Source organism: Bufo gargarizans, chromosome 5 (genome assembly GCF_014858855.1).
Source record: "Bufo gargarizans isolate SCDJY-AF-19 chromosome 5, ASM1485885v1, whole genome shotgun sequence".
NCBI classification, from domain to species: Eukaryota; Metazoa; Chordata; class Amphibia; order Anura; family Bufonidae; genus Bufo; species Bufo gargarizans.
The window spans coordinates 418,912,018-418,933,658 of NC_058084.1; the positions used below are offsets into that span (position 1 = coordinate 418,912,018).

A 21,641-nucleotide genomic window follows, 5' to 3' on the forward strand; every position below is an offset into this window, starting at 1 on the left:
GGACTGTGGGCTTTAGACAGGACTTTACATAAAGGCAGACCCCTCCCCCTCTCCAGTTTTGACGATCCTTTCTAAACAGACTGTAACCCTGTACATTAACTGCCCAGTCATAGCTATCATCCAGCCATGTCTCAGTTATTCCCACTATGTCATAGTCCTCCTCACACATCACTAATTCCAGTTCCCCAGTTTTATTAGTCAGGCTTCTGGCATTAGTATACATACAATTAAGAGGTTTATGTACGTATATTTTTTTACCCTACACCTTTCCTTCTGAACTGTACTTGTCCCTCCTTTCATTTCTCCCCCAGTTGCATTACCTCGTCCTTGGTCTCTATCTGCACTATCTTCCCATCCTGTAACGTAATCACCCTCCCCCCCAGTCCCTAGCTGAAACACTCCTCCAACCTTCTAGCCATCTTCTCACACAAAACACCTGCCCCTTCCCCATTAGGTACAGCCCATTCCTACAATTGAGCCTTTAGCCGACAGAAAAGTTGGCCCAGTTCTTTGGGAACCCAGACCCCTCTTTCCCACACCAGTTCTTGAGCCACTTGTTAACCTCCCTAATCTCCTGCTGCCATTCTTGTGTGGCTCGTGGTACAGGTAATATTTCAGAAAACACGATCTTTAAAGTCCTTGAATCAAAAGCCCAGATAGGGGCAAAATGAAAGCTAAAATATAACTTTTAATAAATACAATAAAATTTTTGGGTAGTACCAGCTATCAAAAAAGGACAAAACATTAAACGCAAAATATAAGAATCCACTATTGGAACTACAGGGCACCTGAAGTCCTATAGTAAAACAAGCAAGATTTGTTATAGGAAAAAAGGAATAGTCTTATCAGCTTGGAGTGCTGCAGTTGAAGAAGATCAAGTATCCTTCAGGACACCCTGAAACGTAGTTTTATAGTCTGACTGGGTCATGGAGGACCATAAGTAACTTTAAAGGATGCTCAGTGCAGATAGGAGGGGAACAACTATCCCTAGAATCCCCTAGATCACGGGAGGTGGGCTTGGGTGACCCTATCTACCTACACAGAACATCCGCCCCGAAAGGGGCCACCACATCTGGATACCTGTCCCTAGTCCGGACGGAATCCCTGGTAAACCCTATAGGATAGTTCCCGATGTGCCACTTTTCATACAATACTCATCAGGAGAATTATTCCCAGGGCTTGATAAGAATGCACAACAATTCCTAAAAATGAAAATAATGTGGTCTTAGGAGAAAATCAAGAAATACAGGGAAAGGAAAACCAGGGCAAGAAGTAAAAAAAAGTAAAGAGGCCTACCTAATGGTCATTGGACCAAGGAGAATGCCAGGGGTAACAGTGTCCCTTAGTGGAGGTGAGCTTGTCAGTGGTACAGAGCTACCAAATGTGCTGATGCCCCAGAAGAGAAGAACCCACAGTCCGTGTGGGGAGTCTTGTCCTAGAACGCCAGGTATAGACGTGTGACGCTGGTTTTTAAAGGCCGCGTTGCGAGCGCCAAAAGCCCTAAGGTCCGCCTTGCTGGTCATGTGACCAGTCACATGACCGCAACATCAGCAGAGACTGGAACCGACGCGACTACAGCTAGACGTAGCGCCAACTCCCGCAGAATGCAGCGTCGGGTCACGTAGGGAGGAAACCATTCTCAAAAGGCTGGAGTGCACAATGCCTAGCAACGATGGCGCTCCAGATATGGAGCGCCAGCGTTGTTGCAAAGGGCAGTAAGTGTAAACCAACCTTAGGCATACATCAAATTAAAGCAGAGGGGCTTGTTGACAGGGACACAGAGAAAATTACAGCAAGACAATAGGTTGGAGAATGATTTCAGAGATAGAAAAGAGTGAGAGAAGGAAAAGCGGAAAAATGGGAACCCCCTCAAGACGTCTCAACAACTCGGTGGTATCTCGAGTGAAGGAAGATAGAGAAGTAACAAAGGGGGCGAGGATTTGGTCAATATATATCCCCAGATTTTGACAAAGGTTGCCTACTCTGGAAACAATAGGACAGCCCTTGAGGGGTGAAATTCCCTTGTGCAACTTAGGTAAACAGTAAAAGGTAGACATCCGCGTTAAAGAAGTAAACAAAAAAATCATATTCGTCCTGTGTAATGAGCTGCTGTTGCTTAGCATTATCCAGAATACCTCAGAGTTCTTGTTTGTAAACCTCCAACGGGTTATCTGACGAGATCTCATAAGTATCACGGTCTTTAAGAAGAGACTCGGACATGATTTTCTACTGGTCACTATCCATCAATACAGTGTTTCCACCTTTATCCGATGGCTGAATAACCACTGTATGATCTTGCTCAAGCCCCAACTCAACCAAGCCCCAATTTATAAGTTCAGGAGTCGCAATCAACTTCCCGGCTCACAATTTTTTCTGTGTCCCTCTCAACAAGCCCCTCTGCTTTATGTAATGTATACCTAAGGTTGGTTTACACTTACTGCCCTTTGCAGCAATGCTGGCGCTCCCTATCTGGAGCGCCATCGTTGCTAGGCATTGTGCGCTCCGGCCCTTTGAGTATGGTTTCTGCCCCACGTGACCTGATGATTCTGCGGCAGTTGGCGCTACGTCTAGCTGGAGTCGCAGTGGTTCCGGTCTCTGTTGACATTGCGGTCATGTGACTGGTCACATGACCAGCAAGGCGAACGCGGCCTTTAAAAACCAGCGTCACACGTCTATACCTGACGTCCTTGGACAAGACTCCCCACACGGCCTGTGGGTTCTTCACGGACTGTGAAATCAGCACATTTGGTAGCTCCGTACCACTGACGAGCTCACCTCCACTAGGGGACACCGTTACCCCCTGGCATTCTCCTTTGCCAATGTCCATTAGGTAGGCCTCTTTACTTTTTACTTCTTGCCCTGGATTTCTTTTCTCTGTATTTATTGATTTTCTCCTAAGACCACATTATTTTCATTTTTAGGAATTGTTGTGCATACTTATCAAGCCCTGGGAATAATTCTCCTGAAGAGTATTGTATAAAAAGTGGCCCGTCCGGAACTACCAGGAATTCCGTCCTGACTAGGGACAGGTATCCAGGCGGGTGCTCTGTGTAGGTAGGTAGGGTCACCCTAGCCCCCCTCCTGTGATCTAGGGGATTCTAGGGATAGATTGTTCCCCTCCTATCTGTACTGAGTGTCCTTCAAAGTTACTTATAGTCCTCCATGACCCAGTCAAACTAGAAAACTATGTTTCAGGGTGTCCTGAAGGATACTGGATCGTCCTCAACTGCAGCACTCCAAGCTGGTAAGACTATTCCTTTATTCTTATCACGAATCTTGCCTGTTGTGCTATAGAACTTCAGGTGCCCTGTAGTTCCAATAGTGGATTCTTATATTTTGTGTTTAATGTTTTGTCCTTTTTTGATAGCTGGTACTACCCAGATATTTTATTGTGCTTATTAAAAGTTATTTTATAGCTTCCTTTTTGCCCCTGTCTGGGCTTTTGATTTATTGATCTTGATTTTTGATAGTATATCCCATCTATTTTTGACCATATATTTGTGTAATTATCCCCCTTTGAGGTCCTTGCCCTAAGCTTTTGACCTAAATCCCAAAAATCTTTTTTAAGGACGCTCCACCTACCTCTAACTTTGTCATTGGCTCCAATATGGACCATGACTGCTGGATCTTCTCCAGCCCCTCCCAGTAATCTGTCAACCTGATCCGCGATGTGTCGAACTTGAGCACCAGGAACACAACACACCGACGATCCCGGTCTTTGTGACAGATCGCCTATCTGAACCCCTAATCATTGAGTCTCCCACTATCAGCACCTGTCTGGCCTGCCCTGCTCTCGTGGCCCTCTGCTTAATGGAGCTGACATTCCCCTGACTGGCAGAGAAAGTGTCAGGCTGCAGCAGTGCTCTCCCTGAAGTGACATCCCCCTCATCTGCCAACCTTGCAAGCTTGTTGGGGTGTGTCAGATCAGCGATAGCCTCCCTGGCACTCTTCCCTCTACCCCGCTTTCTAACTGTTACCCAGATAACTACCTCACTTTCCTGAGCCTCCTCGCTACCACCTTCCCCCACATCTGCCCAATAGAGTGCTTGCTCAGTGAGCAGCAAACTCTTTTCCAAATTATCAACGCTTCTCAGTGTTGAAACTCGCCCGGTTAGATACTCAATGTGCGATTCCAAACGGGCAATTTGCTCACATTTTGAACAAATATATGCACCCTCAAACGACTGTTCCAGGACTGCATACATTAGACAAGATGTGCACTGGACTGCGTTGTCAATAATGGAACACATACTAAATGGGGATTATGCAAGAAAAGAGAAACAATACAATATAGTGCAGTGATAAGAATGTAACTTACTGTAGTCCTATCCTAAAGTCCCTGAATCTTAAGTCATGTAATCTAAAATCACACATTTAATACAAACACACACTTGAAATCAAGCACTCGAACGCTCACAAACTCGCGCTGTTTGGCTGCTTGTATAAGTGCAGCTCTCAAACCAGTCTGCTTTTTTGGGGGGGGATTCAAAAGAACTGAGCTGCCCTCAAGACTGGTTATTTAACTTCTCCTAATTAGATAGCCACACCCTAATTACTCACCTGTGTAACACGCTGGAAAAGGAAGATATGTAATCACAGTATACTCTCAGCTGCTATGAAATAAACCTGGCAGCAAAAGCAAGTCACAGTGTATAAACTAGAGGACTTGGTATCTAGTACAATAAGGTCAGGCACGGCCACTCAGCAATGCACACAAATAATTCAGCTCTCACAGATACTCCCTCACGTAATCTAAAGTCACACACTTAATGCGAACACACACTTGAAATCAAACACGCGAACGCTCACAAACTCACGTTGTTTGGTTGCTTGTATAAGTGCAGCTCTCAAACCAGTCTGCTTTTTTCCTCTGCATAAACATTTACTAGAACAGGTTCTTTAGACATATATGTGGAATCAGCTGACAACGGTGTAAAAGGAGTGCGCTTTTTTTTACGCTAACATCGACCTGTAAGGCTGAGTTCATACTTGAGTTATTTGGTCAGTTTTGGCCCCGTAACTGCCCAAATAAGTGAAGTGTGCAGTGATTATAAGAGCGACTCCTGTCATGTGCTTGTCATACTGACTCACATTATTGTTTCACTACCAAAGCAGACTCCCTATGCATGTTACTGCAAGGCACAGTGTTCTACACCATTATACAGGCCTTCTGCATCCAGGAAATAGCATTTTTTTAACGCGATTCGCCGCAAATTAATTTGGATCGAATAGTTTGGGAAAATTCGGCCTGCCTGGCATGGGACCAACACAGATGCCTTCAGCTGCCAAGTGCACATGTAACAGGTCAGCTAGTTTCATAGGTACAAATCTGCTGATATATGCCCTTTAATGTGACAATCAATACAGTATATTTGTATCTAGCACAAACATTCAAGTGCCATTTTTCCCATTAGGGTACGTTCACACTAGCGACAGGGGACTCCGGGCGGCTGTTCCGGCGGGTTAACAGCCTGTTGGATCCGTCCTGTCACTAGTTCACGTGTGCCCCCAGACTGCTTCTCCGTACCCATTGACTATAATAGGGGAGGGGGTGGAGTTCCGACGGCAGCGCACACTGAGAGGCAGCCGGACTAAAAGTACTGTATGGTGTACTTCTAGTCCGGCCACCTCTCGGAATGCGCTGCTGTGCTGCCGCCGGAACTCCGCCTCCATTATAGTCAATGGGGACGGAGCAGCAGTCTGGGGGCACACGTGAACTAGCGGCAGGACGGATCAGACAGGCTGTTCACCCGGCAGAACAGCCTGCCGGAGTCCCCTGCCGCTAGTGTGAAACTAGCCTTACTAAGACTCCCTGCTGATGTGTGCAATAAGCCTGTACAATGGCACATGAAGTGCCTACAACTCTATACTACGAAGCTATAACACTGAATGCCGCCATTTGGTTCAACCGTATAGCACCCTATTTCAGAGCTATTTGATGCTTGCCGGGCATATGAAGACTTTTTCTGTACCAATTCATCTGACTCTAAAAGGAAAAACCTCTGTATGCATATTTTTGCAACATGTACCTGTTTTTCATGTCAGTACTTTCCTTCCGTTGTTCTCAGCATCACTGCATTCTGGCAGGATGTTACCATGCAGTACTTCCTGTTTTCATCAACTTCCTCTGTAATGTCTCACATTGCTATGTAGCTAACATGGAGGGGTATAGGGGCCATGACTACCACTGAGAAAATCAGTGTGGCGTGCGGAGCAAGCTCTGAGAAATATTACAGAGCAAAGCACGCTGGGTTTTATTGGAAAGCTTACCAGAAAGCTGATGAAAACAGGAAGTTCTGTATGTAAATATCCTACCCAGACGAATACTGAAGAAGTAAAAAGTGCTGACATGAAAAACAGGTATATAGGCAAAAATTTGCACTGTTCAGGTTGGCAGATAAAAGAATTAAAGGGGTTGTATGGGTTCAGAGGTGAACCCGGACATATCCCCTTTTTTTACCCAGGCAGCCCCTCTGCTGTATCACGCAGGGCAAGGGCTTTTTTTGTTTATATTTTTACACTACTAGACAGAGTCTGTCACAAATGCCCCCATTTTAGTATGCTACCTACAAATGACCACTAGAAATGACCCAGCAGGTGCCCCCAAAATAATATGCCATCCACAGATATCCCAAAAAATACTGTGCAAGCCACAGATGACACAATACTATAGCACCCCTGAAGTTCCTCAAAAATGCTGATGTCACCAAAGGCCTCCAAACTAATATGCCAGCCAAAATACTATGCTTGCCACAGACAATCACCACTTCCTCCCCTACCAATGCAGATTAAACTAAGAGGTGTGCTACTACTACACATCTTCCTAAGTAACACTGACAGTATGTGTAACCTTATTGTCATGCAGAAGTGCTGAAGAGCTTATGAATAATTTTTAAGGTTGTTACCGTAATCACAGGCTTCTCACTCTTTGTCCTTGGGTAGAAGCTTGGAGCTACAGGCTTTGGCAGAATTCCAAGATACTGAAGATATTGATGAAAAGATTTGGCAAAATTCTTATTAGCTTCAGATTCATAATCTTTGTTGCTTTCTGAATTTATTGTAGGAACCCTGGGAGTGAGAAGGAAGCAATATTATAGAGATATACGGTAATTAAATTTTAATTGGAAACATCCACACTTTTCAGTTATTTCCTTCTGTAGCCTCTATCACAGTTATTTTTTGTTTCTATTTTCTGTAGTTCACCATTTCAATAGAATTCTATCATATTATTATATTTGAAGTTAATGTTTTCTCTCATGCTGGATATTGGTCAATTTCTTCTTTTTTTGGCCACTACATCCTATTCTTCTATCTTTTATATGATTTTTCATTTCTAAATGTCTATTTAAAAAAAAAAAAATATCCAAGAAATTAAAAGAAACAATATAACAAACGAGCTACAGTATACCACCTATACAATTTGGTTGCACTGAAAATACTGAGCCCAACAGTGTCCATAACGCCTCAATGGGTCTTCCATGCAGTCAGTTCTGATGCAGCAAGACTATGTCTGTGACACATCTAGGAGCCTAAGAAATACTACAGTGTTTTCCCTTTTTAAAGGTCCAGCAGAAACCACCGGAGTGGCAGTACTGGATCACGGAAGTGGTGAAGGATTTAACAGGAAATGGTTATTTTTTATTTTATAGTCTTTTCTGCCAGTAGTCAACTATACTAAAGGTGCTGTCCCACCAAAACAACTTATCACACACCAAAACAACCCCCACCATTCATGAGAATTGAAGATCCTGACTTTCCTAAGTCACTGGAGTGGCGGTCATGCATGTGTGGTTCCGCTCCATTCTCTATGGTACTGCCAAGATAGCCAATCACTGTACTCAGAAGATGAATGGACTGGTAAAAACCAGTCTAAGTTCCTAGTCTATTCTTTTATGGCTACTTTTTTATTTGTACTTGAAAAAAAAAAATTTGCAATCTTTTGTTCCAGGATACTGTAGCTAGTATAAAATTATGTTTGCAGATATATTTTGATCAAAATCATTTAGGTCCAGGTAAGCTCTTTCTGGATTCATTTGAGGCCCGTTGGCACAGCAAGAGGTATCATATAGAGTAGGTTCCCGTCCAGAAAAAGGTCACTGTAACAAGCAGTGGGTGTGAACCTACTGTACCAACCTACCGGTTTGACTATGGACTAATCCTAAGGGCATTATCCTAGCAATCCCCTAGTTTTCACCCTTGGACTCCAGTACAGGTATCTGGCCTTTGCTGCAGAGGAGTCACCAGGCCACTTGCCCCGTTATAGTTGGCAGCTGACCCCAGTGGTCAGAGACACAGATGCAAAGCACTTAGGGAACTGGGAATACTCGTCGTCAAGAAACATATTATAAAGTGAAAAGCTTAGATTTTTGGGGGTTACTAAATAAAGATTTTTAATGTACTACTACTTTTTCATAATAAAATCTAAGAACGACTTTTTTGTGTTGGGACAAACTTTGCATGAGGAGCGGGCTTGTTTTTGCATGATGAGTTGAAGTTTTCACTGGTACTGCTTTAACTTGACACTTCACATGTTAAATACACAGTTGCAAAAATCAGGAAATTACATCATAGTACCAACCCAGATATACCTCCTCCATTCCAAACTGCTAAGGTAAATTAACCCCTCTTCTAATCACCTGTCTATACAGCCCAATAAATTAAATCCAAAAACCTTCAGTCATATTAAAACATAAAACCATAAACCTGATTTTTTAGGATTGGGGGAGGGTTGGAGTTAAATAGACTAAGCCTGGACTAATGTTCAGATGTCGTCCCTGACGAAGCCTTGTGCGAAACCCGGGTTGGGCTGTGACACGGATTATGTTTTATGATATGCTGGCAATTTTATTCTGTTTGTGAGTATAATAAAACCACAGAAATTTAAAACTGTACTGGAGGTATTTCACTATTGTGTGAATTTGATACTCTACAGAGGAACCCATAGAGGTCCGGTTTAAGATCAGTGTTGGGGGTATTGATGTCCGGTGTCTGACAATGTGGATGATTATCCTTTGGTACAAAGTTTTTCGAATGTGAAGCAGCGCGGTTCCATAAATATTGCAGGGGAAATAATACATTAAGCAACAGGTTTCTTACCTTAAATTGCTGGAAGCATCAGATGGAAGAGATTCTGGTTGTCTGCTATAGACTTTACGAATATTTGATAATTCATTTGCAATGATATGTTGAGTGTAGTCATCTTTCCAAGTTAAACCTTAGGGGACACAAACAAGAGTCAGATTCACTTCATTAGTACCTTGCTAAAGGATATGAATAGACCCCATCAGATTGCCCATCCGTGTATTCAATTTTTTTTCTCAAAAAATAAATGTGGCACCTTCTCATCTGATACGGTAACACCACCGTTTGGTCACTTCTTAGATAATAACAATAGCTATAATTAGAGGAACCTGAAAAAAGTCAATGAGATACATTGCACGTAACTCAATTGCTTCACTGCAAGACCATCAAGTGATTGCTTTTTATTACAGCTAAATGTCGATCTTAGATGATCACAATCACATGAAATTTAGTTGAAAGTTACTGTATCATTTGCATGATCGAAGAACATAAAACTACCCTCAAGGTCCGGTCACACGGTCAGGCTTTATGATGCAGTTTTGGAAGCCAAAATCAGGAGTGGATCATAAAAGGAGAAAAAAAAAAGAACAGATATGACTTGTATTCTTTTTTGAGTTCACTCCTGGTTTTGGCTTCCAAAATTGCATCAGGAAACCTGGCCGAGTGCCTGTATCCTGATACGTATTTTTATGTTGCAAGGCAAATGAGCCCAGATTAATTGGGTTTCCCCACAATAAATATTTATCATTTACCCACCGACCACCTGTCAACTCACTAGTAGAGTTGAGCGAACCCGAACTGTAAAGTTTTGGTTCGTACCGAACATTACGGTTTTTGGACCCTGGACCCGAACCCGAACATTTCAGTAAAAGTTCGGGTTCGGTGTTCGGCGATTTAATGGCACGTTTTGAAAGGCTGGAGATCAGCCAATCAACAAGCGTTTAAGGCTACATTCACACGTCAGTATTTTCCTATATCCCGATTTTCGGTCCGTTTTTTGCGGATCCGTTGTTCCTGAAAATGTTTCCGTATGTCATCCGTATGTCATCCGTTTTTTGCGGATCCGCAAAAAACGGAAACATGTATAAAGTTCAATAATCAAATAAAGTTGTTTGGATTTCTTTGAAAAAAAATTGAAAAAAAAAATTTCAAATTTGTTATGTGTTTCCAGGAACGGATTCCGCATAAAACGGATGACATACGGAATGACATCCGAATGTCTTCCGTTTTTTGCGGATCCATTGACTTTGTATTGTACCAGGATCCAAATTTTGCGGACAAGAATAGGACATGTTTTATATTTAAACGGACATGCGGAACGGAACAACGGAAACGGACAGCACACATTGTGCTGTCCGATTTTTTCCAGGACCCATTGAAAATGAATGGGTCCAGATCTGGTCCTGATCTGTTCCGCAAAAAACGGAACAGATCAGGAAAGAAAAAACGGACGTGTGAATGGACCCTTACTCTGTGCCCTTAGAAGCCATCACAGCCATGCCTACTAATGGCATGGCTGTAATTGGCCAGAGCAGCATGTGACCCAGCCTCTATATAAGGGTCCATTCACACGTCCGTTGTTTCTTTCCTGATCTGTTCCGTTTTTTGCGGAACAGATCTGGACCAGATCTGGACCCATTCATTTTCAATGGGTCCTGAAAAAAAATCTGACATTGTGCTGTCCGTTTTTTTTCAGGACCCATTGAAAATGAATGGGTCCAGATCTGGTCCAGATCTGTTCAGCAAAAAACGGAAAAGATCAGAAAACAAACAACGGACGTGTGAATGGACCCTTTAAGGCTGAGTCACGTAGCGCCGCACGTCACATCAGCTCTTATTAGCGCAGGGAAAGGATGCTGCTGGTGCTGTTAGGAACAGAGTAGGAAAGACTCTCTATTCCGAATGCAGAACTGTGCTTGTTGAACTAAGCGATCTCCAGCGATTTTCTTTTGTGGGTGCAGTGCACCATTTTTTTTACCTTGCCCTGAGCCCAGTGACAAAGAAAAATCCATTCACTGGCGTCGGCGGCCATTTTATTTTTGCCAATCCACTAAATATTGTCCTTTTTCGGCATATTAAAGTGTGACGGAAAGGCCGTAGATACTCCAGTTCTATTTTCTTAGTAAAATTACAGCTTTTTTTGCCAAAACACTCAATTTTGGCATTTATCAGCATATTACAGTGTGACAGAAAGGCGTTAGATACTCCAGATACATTGTCTGAGTAAAATTTTTTTTTTTTGCCAAAACACGAAATTGTGGCATTTTCAGCCTTTTTTCGGGTGAAATAGAAGCTTTATGTACCACTTTTATATTCTGTTTAGGGATGAGCGAACTCGAACTGTATAGTTCGGGTTCGTACCGAATTTTGGGGTGTCCGTGACACGGACCCGAACCTGGACATTTTCGTAAAAGTCCGGGTTCGGGTTCGGTGTTCGTCGCTTTCTTCGCGCTTTTGTGACGCTTTCTCGGCGCTTTTTGAAAGGCTGCAAAGCAGCCAATCAACAAGCGTCATACTACTTGCCCCAAGAGGCCGTCACAGCCATGCCTACTATTGGCATGGCTGTGATTGGCCAGAGCACCATGTGACCCAGCCTCTATTTAAGCTGGAGTCACATAGCGCCGCCCGTCACTCTGCTCTGATTAGCGTAGGGAGAGGTTGCGGATGCGACAGTAGGGCGAGATTAGGCAGATTAACTCCTCCAAAGGACTTCACTTGATTAATCGATCGATCTGCAGCTGTGCATCATTGAGCTGCTGATACTCAAATGCTCACTCACTGTTTTTAGGCTGCCCAGACCGTTTGTCAGTCACTTTTTTATGGTGTGATCGGCGGCCATTTTGTGTCTTGTGCGGTGCTGCGACCAAGTGCATCCAAGCTGCGACCAAGTGCATTTAACCCTCAATGGTGTGGTTGTTTTTTGGCTGAAGCCTACATCAGGGTGAAGCTGTCACACCAAGTGCATTTAACCAGCAATAGTCTGTTCATTTTTTGGCCATATACTAAATCAGGGGCAAGCTGCACCTGTCACCAAGTGCATTTAACCCTCAATGGTGTGGTTGTTTTTTGGCTAAAGCCTACATCAGGGTGAAGCTGTCACACCAAGTGCATTTAACCAGCAATAGTCTGTTCATTTTTTGGCCATATCCCAGTCTAATTCTGTCACTAAATCCATACCGGTCACCCAGCGCCTAAATACTAGGCCTCAAATTTATATCCCGCTAAATCTGTCCTAGTGCTGTAGCTGGGCGAGTTATTTAGTGTCCGTTCAAGCACATTTCTTGTTCTGGGTTGAAATACAATTCCCAATTTAGCAATTTCATAATTTAGTGGTTTCTGCTATATCAGAGCTATTTGAAATCTATCCCTAAAAGGGTATATAATATTCAAGGTGCACATTGGGTCATTCAGAATAACTTCACACACACCCGCTACTGTGTATTTCCAAGTCTAATTCTGTCACTAAACCCATACCTGTCACCCAGCGCCTAAATACTAGGCCTCAAATTTATATCCCGCTAAATCTGTCCTAGTGCTGTAGCTGGGCGAGTTATTTAGTGTCCGTTCAAGCACATTTCTTGTTCTGGGTTGAAATACAATTCCCAATTTAGCAATTTCATAATTTAGTGGTTTCTGCTATATCAGAGCTATTTGAAATCTATCCCTAAAAGGGTATATAATATTCAAGGTGCACATTGGGTCATTCAGAATAACTTCACACACACCCGCTACTGTGTATTTCCAAGTCTAATTCTGTCACTAAACCCATACCTGTCACGCAGCGCCTAAATACTAGGCCTCAAATTTATATCCCGCTAAATCTGTCCTAGTGCTGTAGCTGGGCGAGTTATTTAGTGTCCGTTCAAGCACATTTCTTGTTCTGGGTTGAAATACAATTCCCAATTTAGCAATTTCATAATTTAGTGGTTTCTGCTATATCAGAGCTATTTGAAATCTATCCCTAAAAGGGTATATAATATTCAAGGTGCACATTGGGTCATTCAGAATAACTTCACACACACCCGCTACTGTGTATTTCCAAGTCTAATTCTGTCACTAAACCCATACCTGTCACCCAGCGCCTAAATACTAGGCCTCAAATTTATATCCCGCTAAATCTGTCCTAGTGCTGTAGCTGGGCGAGTTATTTAGTGTCCGTTCAAGCACATTTCTTGTTCTGGGTTGAAATACAATTCCCAATTTAGCAATTTCATAATTTAGTGGTTTCTGCTATATCAGAGCTATTTGAAATCTATCCCTAAAAGGGTATATAATATTCAAGGTGCACATTGGGTCATTCAGAATAACTTCACACACACCCGCTACTGTGTATTTCCAAGTCTAATTCTGTCACTAAACCCATACCTGTCACCCAGCGCCTAAATACTAGGCCTTAAATTTATATCCCGCTAAATCTGTCCTAGTGCTGTAGCTGGGCGAGTTATTTAGTGTCCGTTCAAGCACATTTCTTGTTCTGGGTTGAAATACAATTCCCAATTTAGCAATTTCATAATTTAGTGGTTTCTGCTATATCAGAGCTATTTGAAATCTATCCCTAAAAGGGTATATAATATTCAAGGTGCACATTGGGTCATTCAGAATAACTTCACACACACCCGCTACTGTGTATTTCCAAGTCTAATTCTGTCACTAAACCCATACCTGTCACCCAGCGCCTAAATACTAGGCCTCAAATTTATATCCCGCTAAATCTGTCCTAGTGCTGTAGCTGGGCGAGTTATTTAGTGTCCGTTCAAGCACATTTCTTGTTCTGGGTTGAAATACAATTCCCAATTTAGCAATTTCATAATTTAGTGGTTTCTGCTATATCAGAGCTATTTGAAATCTATCCCTAAAAGGGTATATAATATTCAAGGTGCACATTGGGTCATTCAGAATAACTTCACACACACCCGCTACTGTGTATTTCCAAGTCTAATTCTGTCACTAAACCCATACCTGTCACGCAGCGCCTAAATACTAGGCCTCAAATTTATATCCCGCTAAATCTGTCCTAGTGCTGTAGCTGGGCGAGTTATTTAGTGTCCGTTCAAGCACATTTCTTGTTCTGGGTTGAAATACAATTCCCAATTTAGCAATTTCATAATTTAGTGGTTTCTGCTATATCAGAGCTATTTGAAATCTATCCCTAAAAGGGTATATAATATTCAAGGTGCACATTGGGTCATTCAGAATAACTTCACACACACCCGCTACTGTGTATTTCCAAGTCTAATTCTGTCACTAAACCCATACCTGTCACCCAGCGCCTAAATACTAGGCCTCAAATTTATATCCCGCTAAATCTGTCCTAGTGCTGTAGCTGGGCGAGTTATTTAGTGTCCGTTCAAGCACATTTCTTGTTCTGGGTTGAAATACAATTCCCAATTTAGCAATTTCATAATTTAGTGGTTTCTGCTATATCAGAGCTATTTGAAATCTATCCCTAAAAGGGTATATAATATTCAAGGTGCACATTGGGTCATTCAGAATAACTTCACACACACCCGCTACTGTGTATTTCCAAGTCTAATTCTGTCACTAAACCCATACCTGTCACCCAGCGCCTAAATACTAGGCCTCAAATTTATATCCCGCTAAATCTGTCCTAGTGCTGTAGCTGGGCGAGTTATTTAGTGTCCGTTCAAGCACATTTCTTGTTCTGGGTTGAAATACAATTCCCAATTTAGCAATTTCATAATTTAGTGGTTTCTGCTATATCAGAGCTATTTGAAATCTATCCCTAAAAGGGTATATAATATTCAAGGTGCACATTGGGTCATTCAGAATAACTTCACACACACCCGCTACTGTGTATTTCCAAGTCTAATTCTGTCACTAAACCCATACCTGTCACGCAGCGCCTAAATACTAGGCCTCAAATTTATATCCCGCTAAATCTGTCCTAGTGCTGTAGCTGGGCGAGTTATTTAGTGTCCGTTCAAGCACATTTCTTGTTCTGGGTTGAAATACAATTCCCAATTTAGCAATTTCATAATTTAGTGGTTTCTGCTATATCAGAGCTATTTGAAATCTATCCCTAAAAGGGTATATAATATTCAAGGTGCACATAGGGTCATTCAGAATAACTTCACACACACGCTTCTGTGCATTTCCAAGTCTAATTCTGTCACTAAATCCATACCGGTCACCCAGCGCCTAAATACTAGGCCTCAAATTTATATCCAGCTAAATCTGTCCCTAGTGCTGTAGCTGGGCGAGTTATTTAGTGTCCGTTCAAGCACATTTCTTGTTCTGGGTTGAAATACAATTCCCAATTTAGCAATTTCATAATTTAGTGGTTTCTGCTATATCAGAGCTATTTGAAATCTATCCCTAAAAGGGTATATAATATTCAAGGTGCACATAGGGTCATTCAGAATAACTTCACACACACGCTTCTGTGCATTTCCAAGTCTAATTCTGTCACTAAATCCATACCGGTCACCCAGCGCCTAAATACTAGGCCTCAAATTTATATCCCGCTGAATTTGAATACAATACATTGGGCCAAATAATATATTTGTTGTTGTGGTGAACCATAACAATGAGAAAAACATCTAGTAAGGGACGCGGACGTGGACATGGTCGTGGTGGTGTTAGTGGACCCTCTGGTGCTGGGAGAGGACGTGGCCGTTCTGCCACATCCACACGTCCTAGTGTACCAACTACCTCAGGTCCCAGTAGCCGCCAGAATTTACAGCGATATATGGTGGGGCCCAATGCCGTTCTAAGGATGGTAAGGCCTGAGCAGGTACAGGCATTAGTCAATTGGGTGGCCGACAGTGGATCCAGCACGTTCACATTATCTCCCACCCAGTCTTCTGCAGAAAGCGCACAGATGGCGCCTGAAAACCAACCCCATCAGTCTGTCACATCACCCCCATGCATACTAGGGAAACTGTCTCAGCCTCAAGTTATGCAGCAGTCTCTTATGCTGTTTGAAGACTCCGCTGGCAGGGTTTCCCAAGGGCATCCACCTAGCCCTTCCCCAGCGGTGAAAGACATAGAATGCACTGACGCACAACCACTTATGTTTCCTGATGATGAGGACATGGGAATACCACCTCAGCATGTCTCTGATGATGACGAAACACAGGTGCCAACTGCTGCGTCTTTCTGCAGTGTGCAGACTGAACAGGAGGTCAGGGATCAAGACTGGGTGGAAGACGATGCAGGGGACGATGAGGTCCTAGACCCCACATGGAATGAAGGTCGTGCCACTGACTTTCACAGTTCGGAGGAAGAGGCAGTGGTGAGACCGAGCCAACAGCGTAGCAAAAGAGGGAGCAGTGGGCAAAAGCAGAACACCCGCCGCCAAGAGACTCCGCCTGCTACTGACCGCCGCCATCTGGGACCGAGCACCCCAAAGGCAGCTTCAAGGAGTTCCCTGGCATGGCACTTCTTCAAACAATGTGCTGACGACAAGACCCGAGTGGTTTGCACGCTGTGCCATCAGAGCCTGAAGCGAGGCATTAACGTTCTGAACCTGAGCACAACCTGCATGACCAGGCACCTGCATGCAAAGCATGAACTGCAGTGGAGTAAACACCTTAAAACCAAGGAAGTCACTCAGGCTCCCCCTGCTACCTCTTCTGCTGCTGCCGCCTCGGCCTATTCTGCTGCTGCCGCCTCGGCCTCTTCCTCCGCCTCTGGAGGAACGTTGGCACCTGCCGCCCAGCAAACAGGGGATGTACCACCAACACCACCACCACCACCTCCGTCACCAAGCGTCTCAACCATGTCACACGCCAGCGTTCAGCTCTCCATCTCACAAACATTTGATAGAAAGCGTAAATTCCCACCTAGCCACCCTCGATCCCTGGCCCTGAATGCCAGCATTTCTAAACTACTGGCCTATGAAATGCTGTCATTTAGGCTGGTGGACACAGACAGCTTCAAACAGCTCATGTCGCTTGCTGTCCCACAGTATGTTGTTCCCAGCCGCCACTACTTCTCCAAGAGAGCCGTGCCTTCCCTGCACAACCAAGTATCCGATAAAATCAAGTGTGCACTGCGCAACGCCATCTGTGGCAAGGTCCACCTAACCACAGATACGTGGACCAGTAAGCACGGCCAGGGACGCTATATCTCCCTAACTGCACACTGGGTAAATGTAGTGGCAGCTGGGCCCCAGGCGGAGAGCTGTTTGGCGCACGTCCTTCCGCCGCCAAGGATCGCAGGGCAACATTCTTTGCCTCCTGTTGCCACCTCCTCCTTCTCGGCTTCCTCCTCCTCTTCTTCCACCTGCTCATCCAGTCAGCCACACACCTTCACCACCAACTTCAGCACAGCCCGGGGTAAACGTCAGCAGGCCATTCTGAAACTCATATGTTTGGGGGACAGGCCCCACACCGCACAGGAGTTGTGGCGGGGTATTGAACAACAGACCGACGAGTGGTTGCTGCCGGTGAGCCTCAAGCCCGGCCTGGTGGTGTGTGATAATGGGCGAAATCTCGTTGCAGCTCTGGGACTAGCCAATTTGACGCACATCCCTTGCTTGGCGCATGTGCTGAATTTGGTGGTGCAGAAGTTCATTCACAACTACCCCGACATGTCAGAGCTGCTGCATAAAGTGCGGGCCGTCTGTTCGCGCTTCCGGCGTTCACATCCTGCTGCTGCTCGCCTGTCTGCGCTACAGCGTAACTTCGGCCTTCCCGCTCACCGCCTCATATGCGACGTGCCCACCAGGTGGAACTCCACCTTGCACATGCTGGACAGACTGTGCGAGCAGCAGCAGGCCATAGTGGAGTTTCAGCTGCAGCACGCACGGGTCAGTCGCACTACAGAACAGCACCACTTCACCACCAATGACTGGGCCTCCATGCGAGACCTGTGTGCCCTGTTGCGCTGTTTCGAGTACTCCACCAACATGGCCAGTGGCGATGACACCGTTATCAGCGTTACAATACCACTTCTATGTCTCCTTGAGAAAACACTTAGGGCGATGATGGAAGAGGAGGTGGCCCAGGAGGAGGAGGAGGAGGAGGAGGAAGAGGGGTCATTTTTAGCACTTTCTGGCCAGTCTCTTCGAAGTGACTCAGAGGGAGGTTTTTGGCAACAGCAGAGGCCAGGTACAAATGTGGCCAGCCAGGGCCCACTACTGGAGGACGAGGAGGACGAGGATGAGGAGGAGGTGGAGGAGGATGAGGATGAAGCATGGTCACAGCGGGGTGGCACCCAACGCAGCTCGGGTCCATCACTGGTGCGTGGCTGGGGGGAAAGGCAGGACGATGACGATACGCCTCCCACAGAGGATAGCTTGTCCTTACCCCTGGGCAGCCTGGCACACATGAGCGACTACATGCTGCAGTGCCTGCGCAACGACAGCAGAGTTGCCCACATTTTAACCTGTGCGGACTACTGGGTTGCCACCCTGCTGGATCCACGCTACAAAGACAATGTGCCCACCTTACTTCCTGCACTGGAGCGTGATAGGAAGATGCGCGAGTACAAGCGCACGTTGGTAGACGCGCTACTGAGAGCATTCCCAAATGTCACAGGGGAACAAGTGGAAGCCCAAGGCCAAGGCAGAGGAGGAGCAAGAGGTCGCCAAGGCAGCTGTGTCACGGCCAGCTCCTCTGAGGGCAGGGTTAGCATGGCAGAGATGTGGAAAACTTTTGTCAACACGCCACAGCTAACTGCACCACCACCTGATACGCAACGTGTTAGCAGGAGGCAACATTTCACTAACATGGTGGAACAGTACGTGTGCACACCCCTCCACGTACTGACTGATGGTTCGGCCCCATTCAACTTCTGGGTCTCTAAATTGTCCACGTGGCCAGAGCTAGCCTTTTATGCCTTGGAGGTGCTGGCCTGCCCGGCAGCCAGCGTTTTGTCTGAACGTGTATTCAGCACGGCAGGGGGCGTCATTACAGACAAACGCAGCCGCCTGTCTACAGCCAATGTGGACAAGCTGACGTTCATAAAAATGAACCAGGCATGGATCCCACAGGACCTGTCCGTCCCTTGTCCAGATTAGACATTAACTACCTCCCCATAACCATATATTATTGGACTCCAGGGCACTTCCTCATTCAATCCTATTTTTATTTTCATTTTACCATTATATTGCGAGGCTACCCAAAGTTGAATGAACCTCTCCTCTGCCTGTGTGCTAGGCCTAAATATATGCCAATGGACTGTTGCAGTGGTGGCTGACGTGAAGCCTCATTCTCTGCTATGACATGCAGACTGATTCTCTGCTGTCATGAAGCCAGATTGTCTGTTACGGGACCTCTCTGCTCTGCCTGTGTGCTAGGCCTAAATATATGCCAATGGACTGTTGCAGTGGTGGGTGACGTGAAGCCTCATTCTCTGCTATGACATGCAGACTGATTCTCTGCTGACATGAAGCCAGATTGTCTGTTACGGGACCTCTCTGCTCTGCCTGTGTGCTAGGCCTAAATATATGCCAATGGACTGTTGCAGTGGTGGGTGACGTGAAGCCTCATTCTCTGCTATGACATGCAGACTGATTCTCTGCTGACATGAAGCCAGATTGTCTGTTACGGGACCTCTCTGCTCTGCCTGTGTGCTAGGCCTAAATATATGCCAATGGACTGTTGCAGTGGTGGGTGACGTGAAGCCTCATTCTCTGCTATGACATGCAGACTGATTCTCTGCTGACATGAAGCCAGATCCTCTTTTACGGGACCTCTCTCCTCTGCCTGGGTGCTGGGCCTAAATTTATGACAATGGACTGTTGCAGTGGTGGCTGACGTGAAGCCTGATTCTCTGCTATGACATGCAGACTGATTCTCTGCTGTCATGAAGCCAGATTGTCTGTTACGGGACCTCTCTGCTCTGCCTGTGTGCTAGGCCTAAATATATGCCAATGGACTGTTGCAGTGGTGGGTGACGTGAAGCCTGATTCTCTGCTATGATATGAAGACTGATTCTCTGCTGACATGAAGCCAGATTGTCTGTTACGGGACCTTTCTCCTCTGCCTGGGTTCTGGGCCTAAATTTATGAAAATTGACTGTTGCAGTGGTGGGTGACGTGAAGCCTGATTCTCTGCTATGATATGAAGACTGATTCTCTGCTGACATGAAGCCAGATTGTCTGTTACGGGACCTTTCTCCTCTGCCTGGGTTCTGGGCCTAAATTTATGAAAATTGACTCTTACAGTGGTGGGTGACGTGAAGCCTGATTCTCTGCTATGATATGAAGACTGATTCTCTGCTGACATGAAGCCAGATTCTCTGTTACGGGACCTCTCTCCTCTGCCTGGGTGCTGGGCCTAAATTTATGACAATGGACTGTTGCAGTGGTGGCTGACGTGAAGCCTGATTCTCTGCTATGACATGCAGACTGATTCTCTGCTGTCATGAAGCCAGATTGTCTGTTACGGGACCTCTCTGCTCTGCCTGTGTGCTAGGCCTAAATATATGCCAATGGACTGTTGCAGTGGTGGGTGACGTGAAGCCTGATTCTCTGCTATGATATGAAGACTGATTCTCTGCTGACATGAAGCCAGATTGTCTGTTACGGGACCTTTCTCCTCTGCCTGGGTTCTGGGCCTAAATTTATGAAAATTGACTCTTACAGTGGTGGGTGACGTGAAGCCTGATTCTCTGCTATGATATGAAGACTGATTCTCTGCTGACATGAAGCCAGATTCTCTGTTACGGGACCTCTCTCCTCTGCCTGGGTGCTGGGCCTAAATTTATGACAATGGACTGTTGCAGTGGTGGCTGACGTGAAGCCTGATTCTCTGCTATGACATGCAGACTGATTCTCTGCTGACATGAAGCCAGATCCTCTGTTACGGGACCTCTCTCCTCTGCCTGTGTGTGTGCTGGGCCTAAATATATGCCAATGGACTGTTGCAGTGGTGGCTGACGTGAAGCCTCATTCTCTGCTATGACATGCAGACTAATTCTCTGCTGACATGAAGACAGATTCTCTGTTACGGGACCTCCCTCCTCTGCCTGGGTGCTGGGCCTAAATATATGCCAATGGACTGTTGCAGTGGTGGCTGACGTGAAGCCTCATTCTCTGCTATGACATGCAGACTGATTCTCTGCTGACATGAAGCCAGATTCTCTGTTACGGGACCTCCCTCCTCTGCCTGGGTGCTGGGCCTAAATATATGCCAATGGACTGTTGCAGTGGTGGCTGACGTGAAGCCTCATTCTCTGCTATGACATGCAGACTGATTCTCTGCTGACATGAAGCCAGATTCTCTGTTACGGGACCTCTCTCCTCTGCCTGTGTGTGTGCTGGGCCTAAATATATGCCAATGGACTGTTGCAGTGGTGGCTGACGTGAAGCCTCATTCTCTGCTATGACATGCAGACTAATTCTCTGCTGACATGAAGCCAGATTCTCTGTTACGGGACCTCTCTCCTCTGCCTGTGTGTGTGCTGGGCCTAAATATATGCCAATGGACTGTTGCAGTGGTGGCTGACGTGAAGCCTCATTCTCTGCTATGACATGCAGACTAATTCTCTGCTGACATGAAGACAGATTCTCTGTTACGGGACCTCCCTCCTCTGCCTGGGTGCTGGGCCTAAATATATGCCAATGGACTGTTGCAGTGGTGGCTGACGTG

General features: G+C 45.3%; 1 protein-coding gene across 1 annotated transcript in view; it reads right to left on the reverse strand.

Moving 5' to 3' along the window:
• The window catches only part of PTPRN2 (protein tyrosine phosphatase receptor type N2), a 1,552,619-nt gene that overhangs the window by 766,655 nt on the left and 764,323 nt on the right, over positions 1–21,641 (reverse strand). The window contains exons 4-5 of the mRNA XM_044294005.1: positions 9,097–9,214; positions 6,906–7,068 (exon numbers count right to left, since the gene is read on the reverse strand). Coding sequence (XP_044149940.1) covers positions 6,906–7,068; positions 9,097–9,214 — 281 coding nt within the window. The remainder of the gene's footprint in view (positions 1–6,905; positions 7,069–9,096; positions 9,215–21,641) is intronic.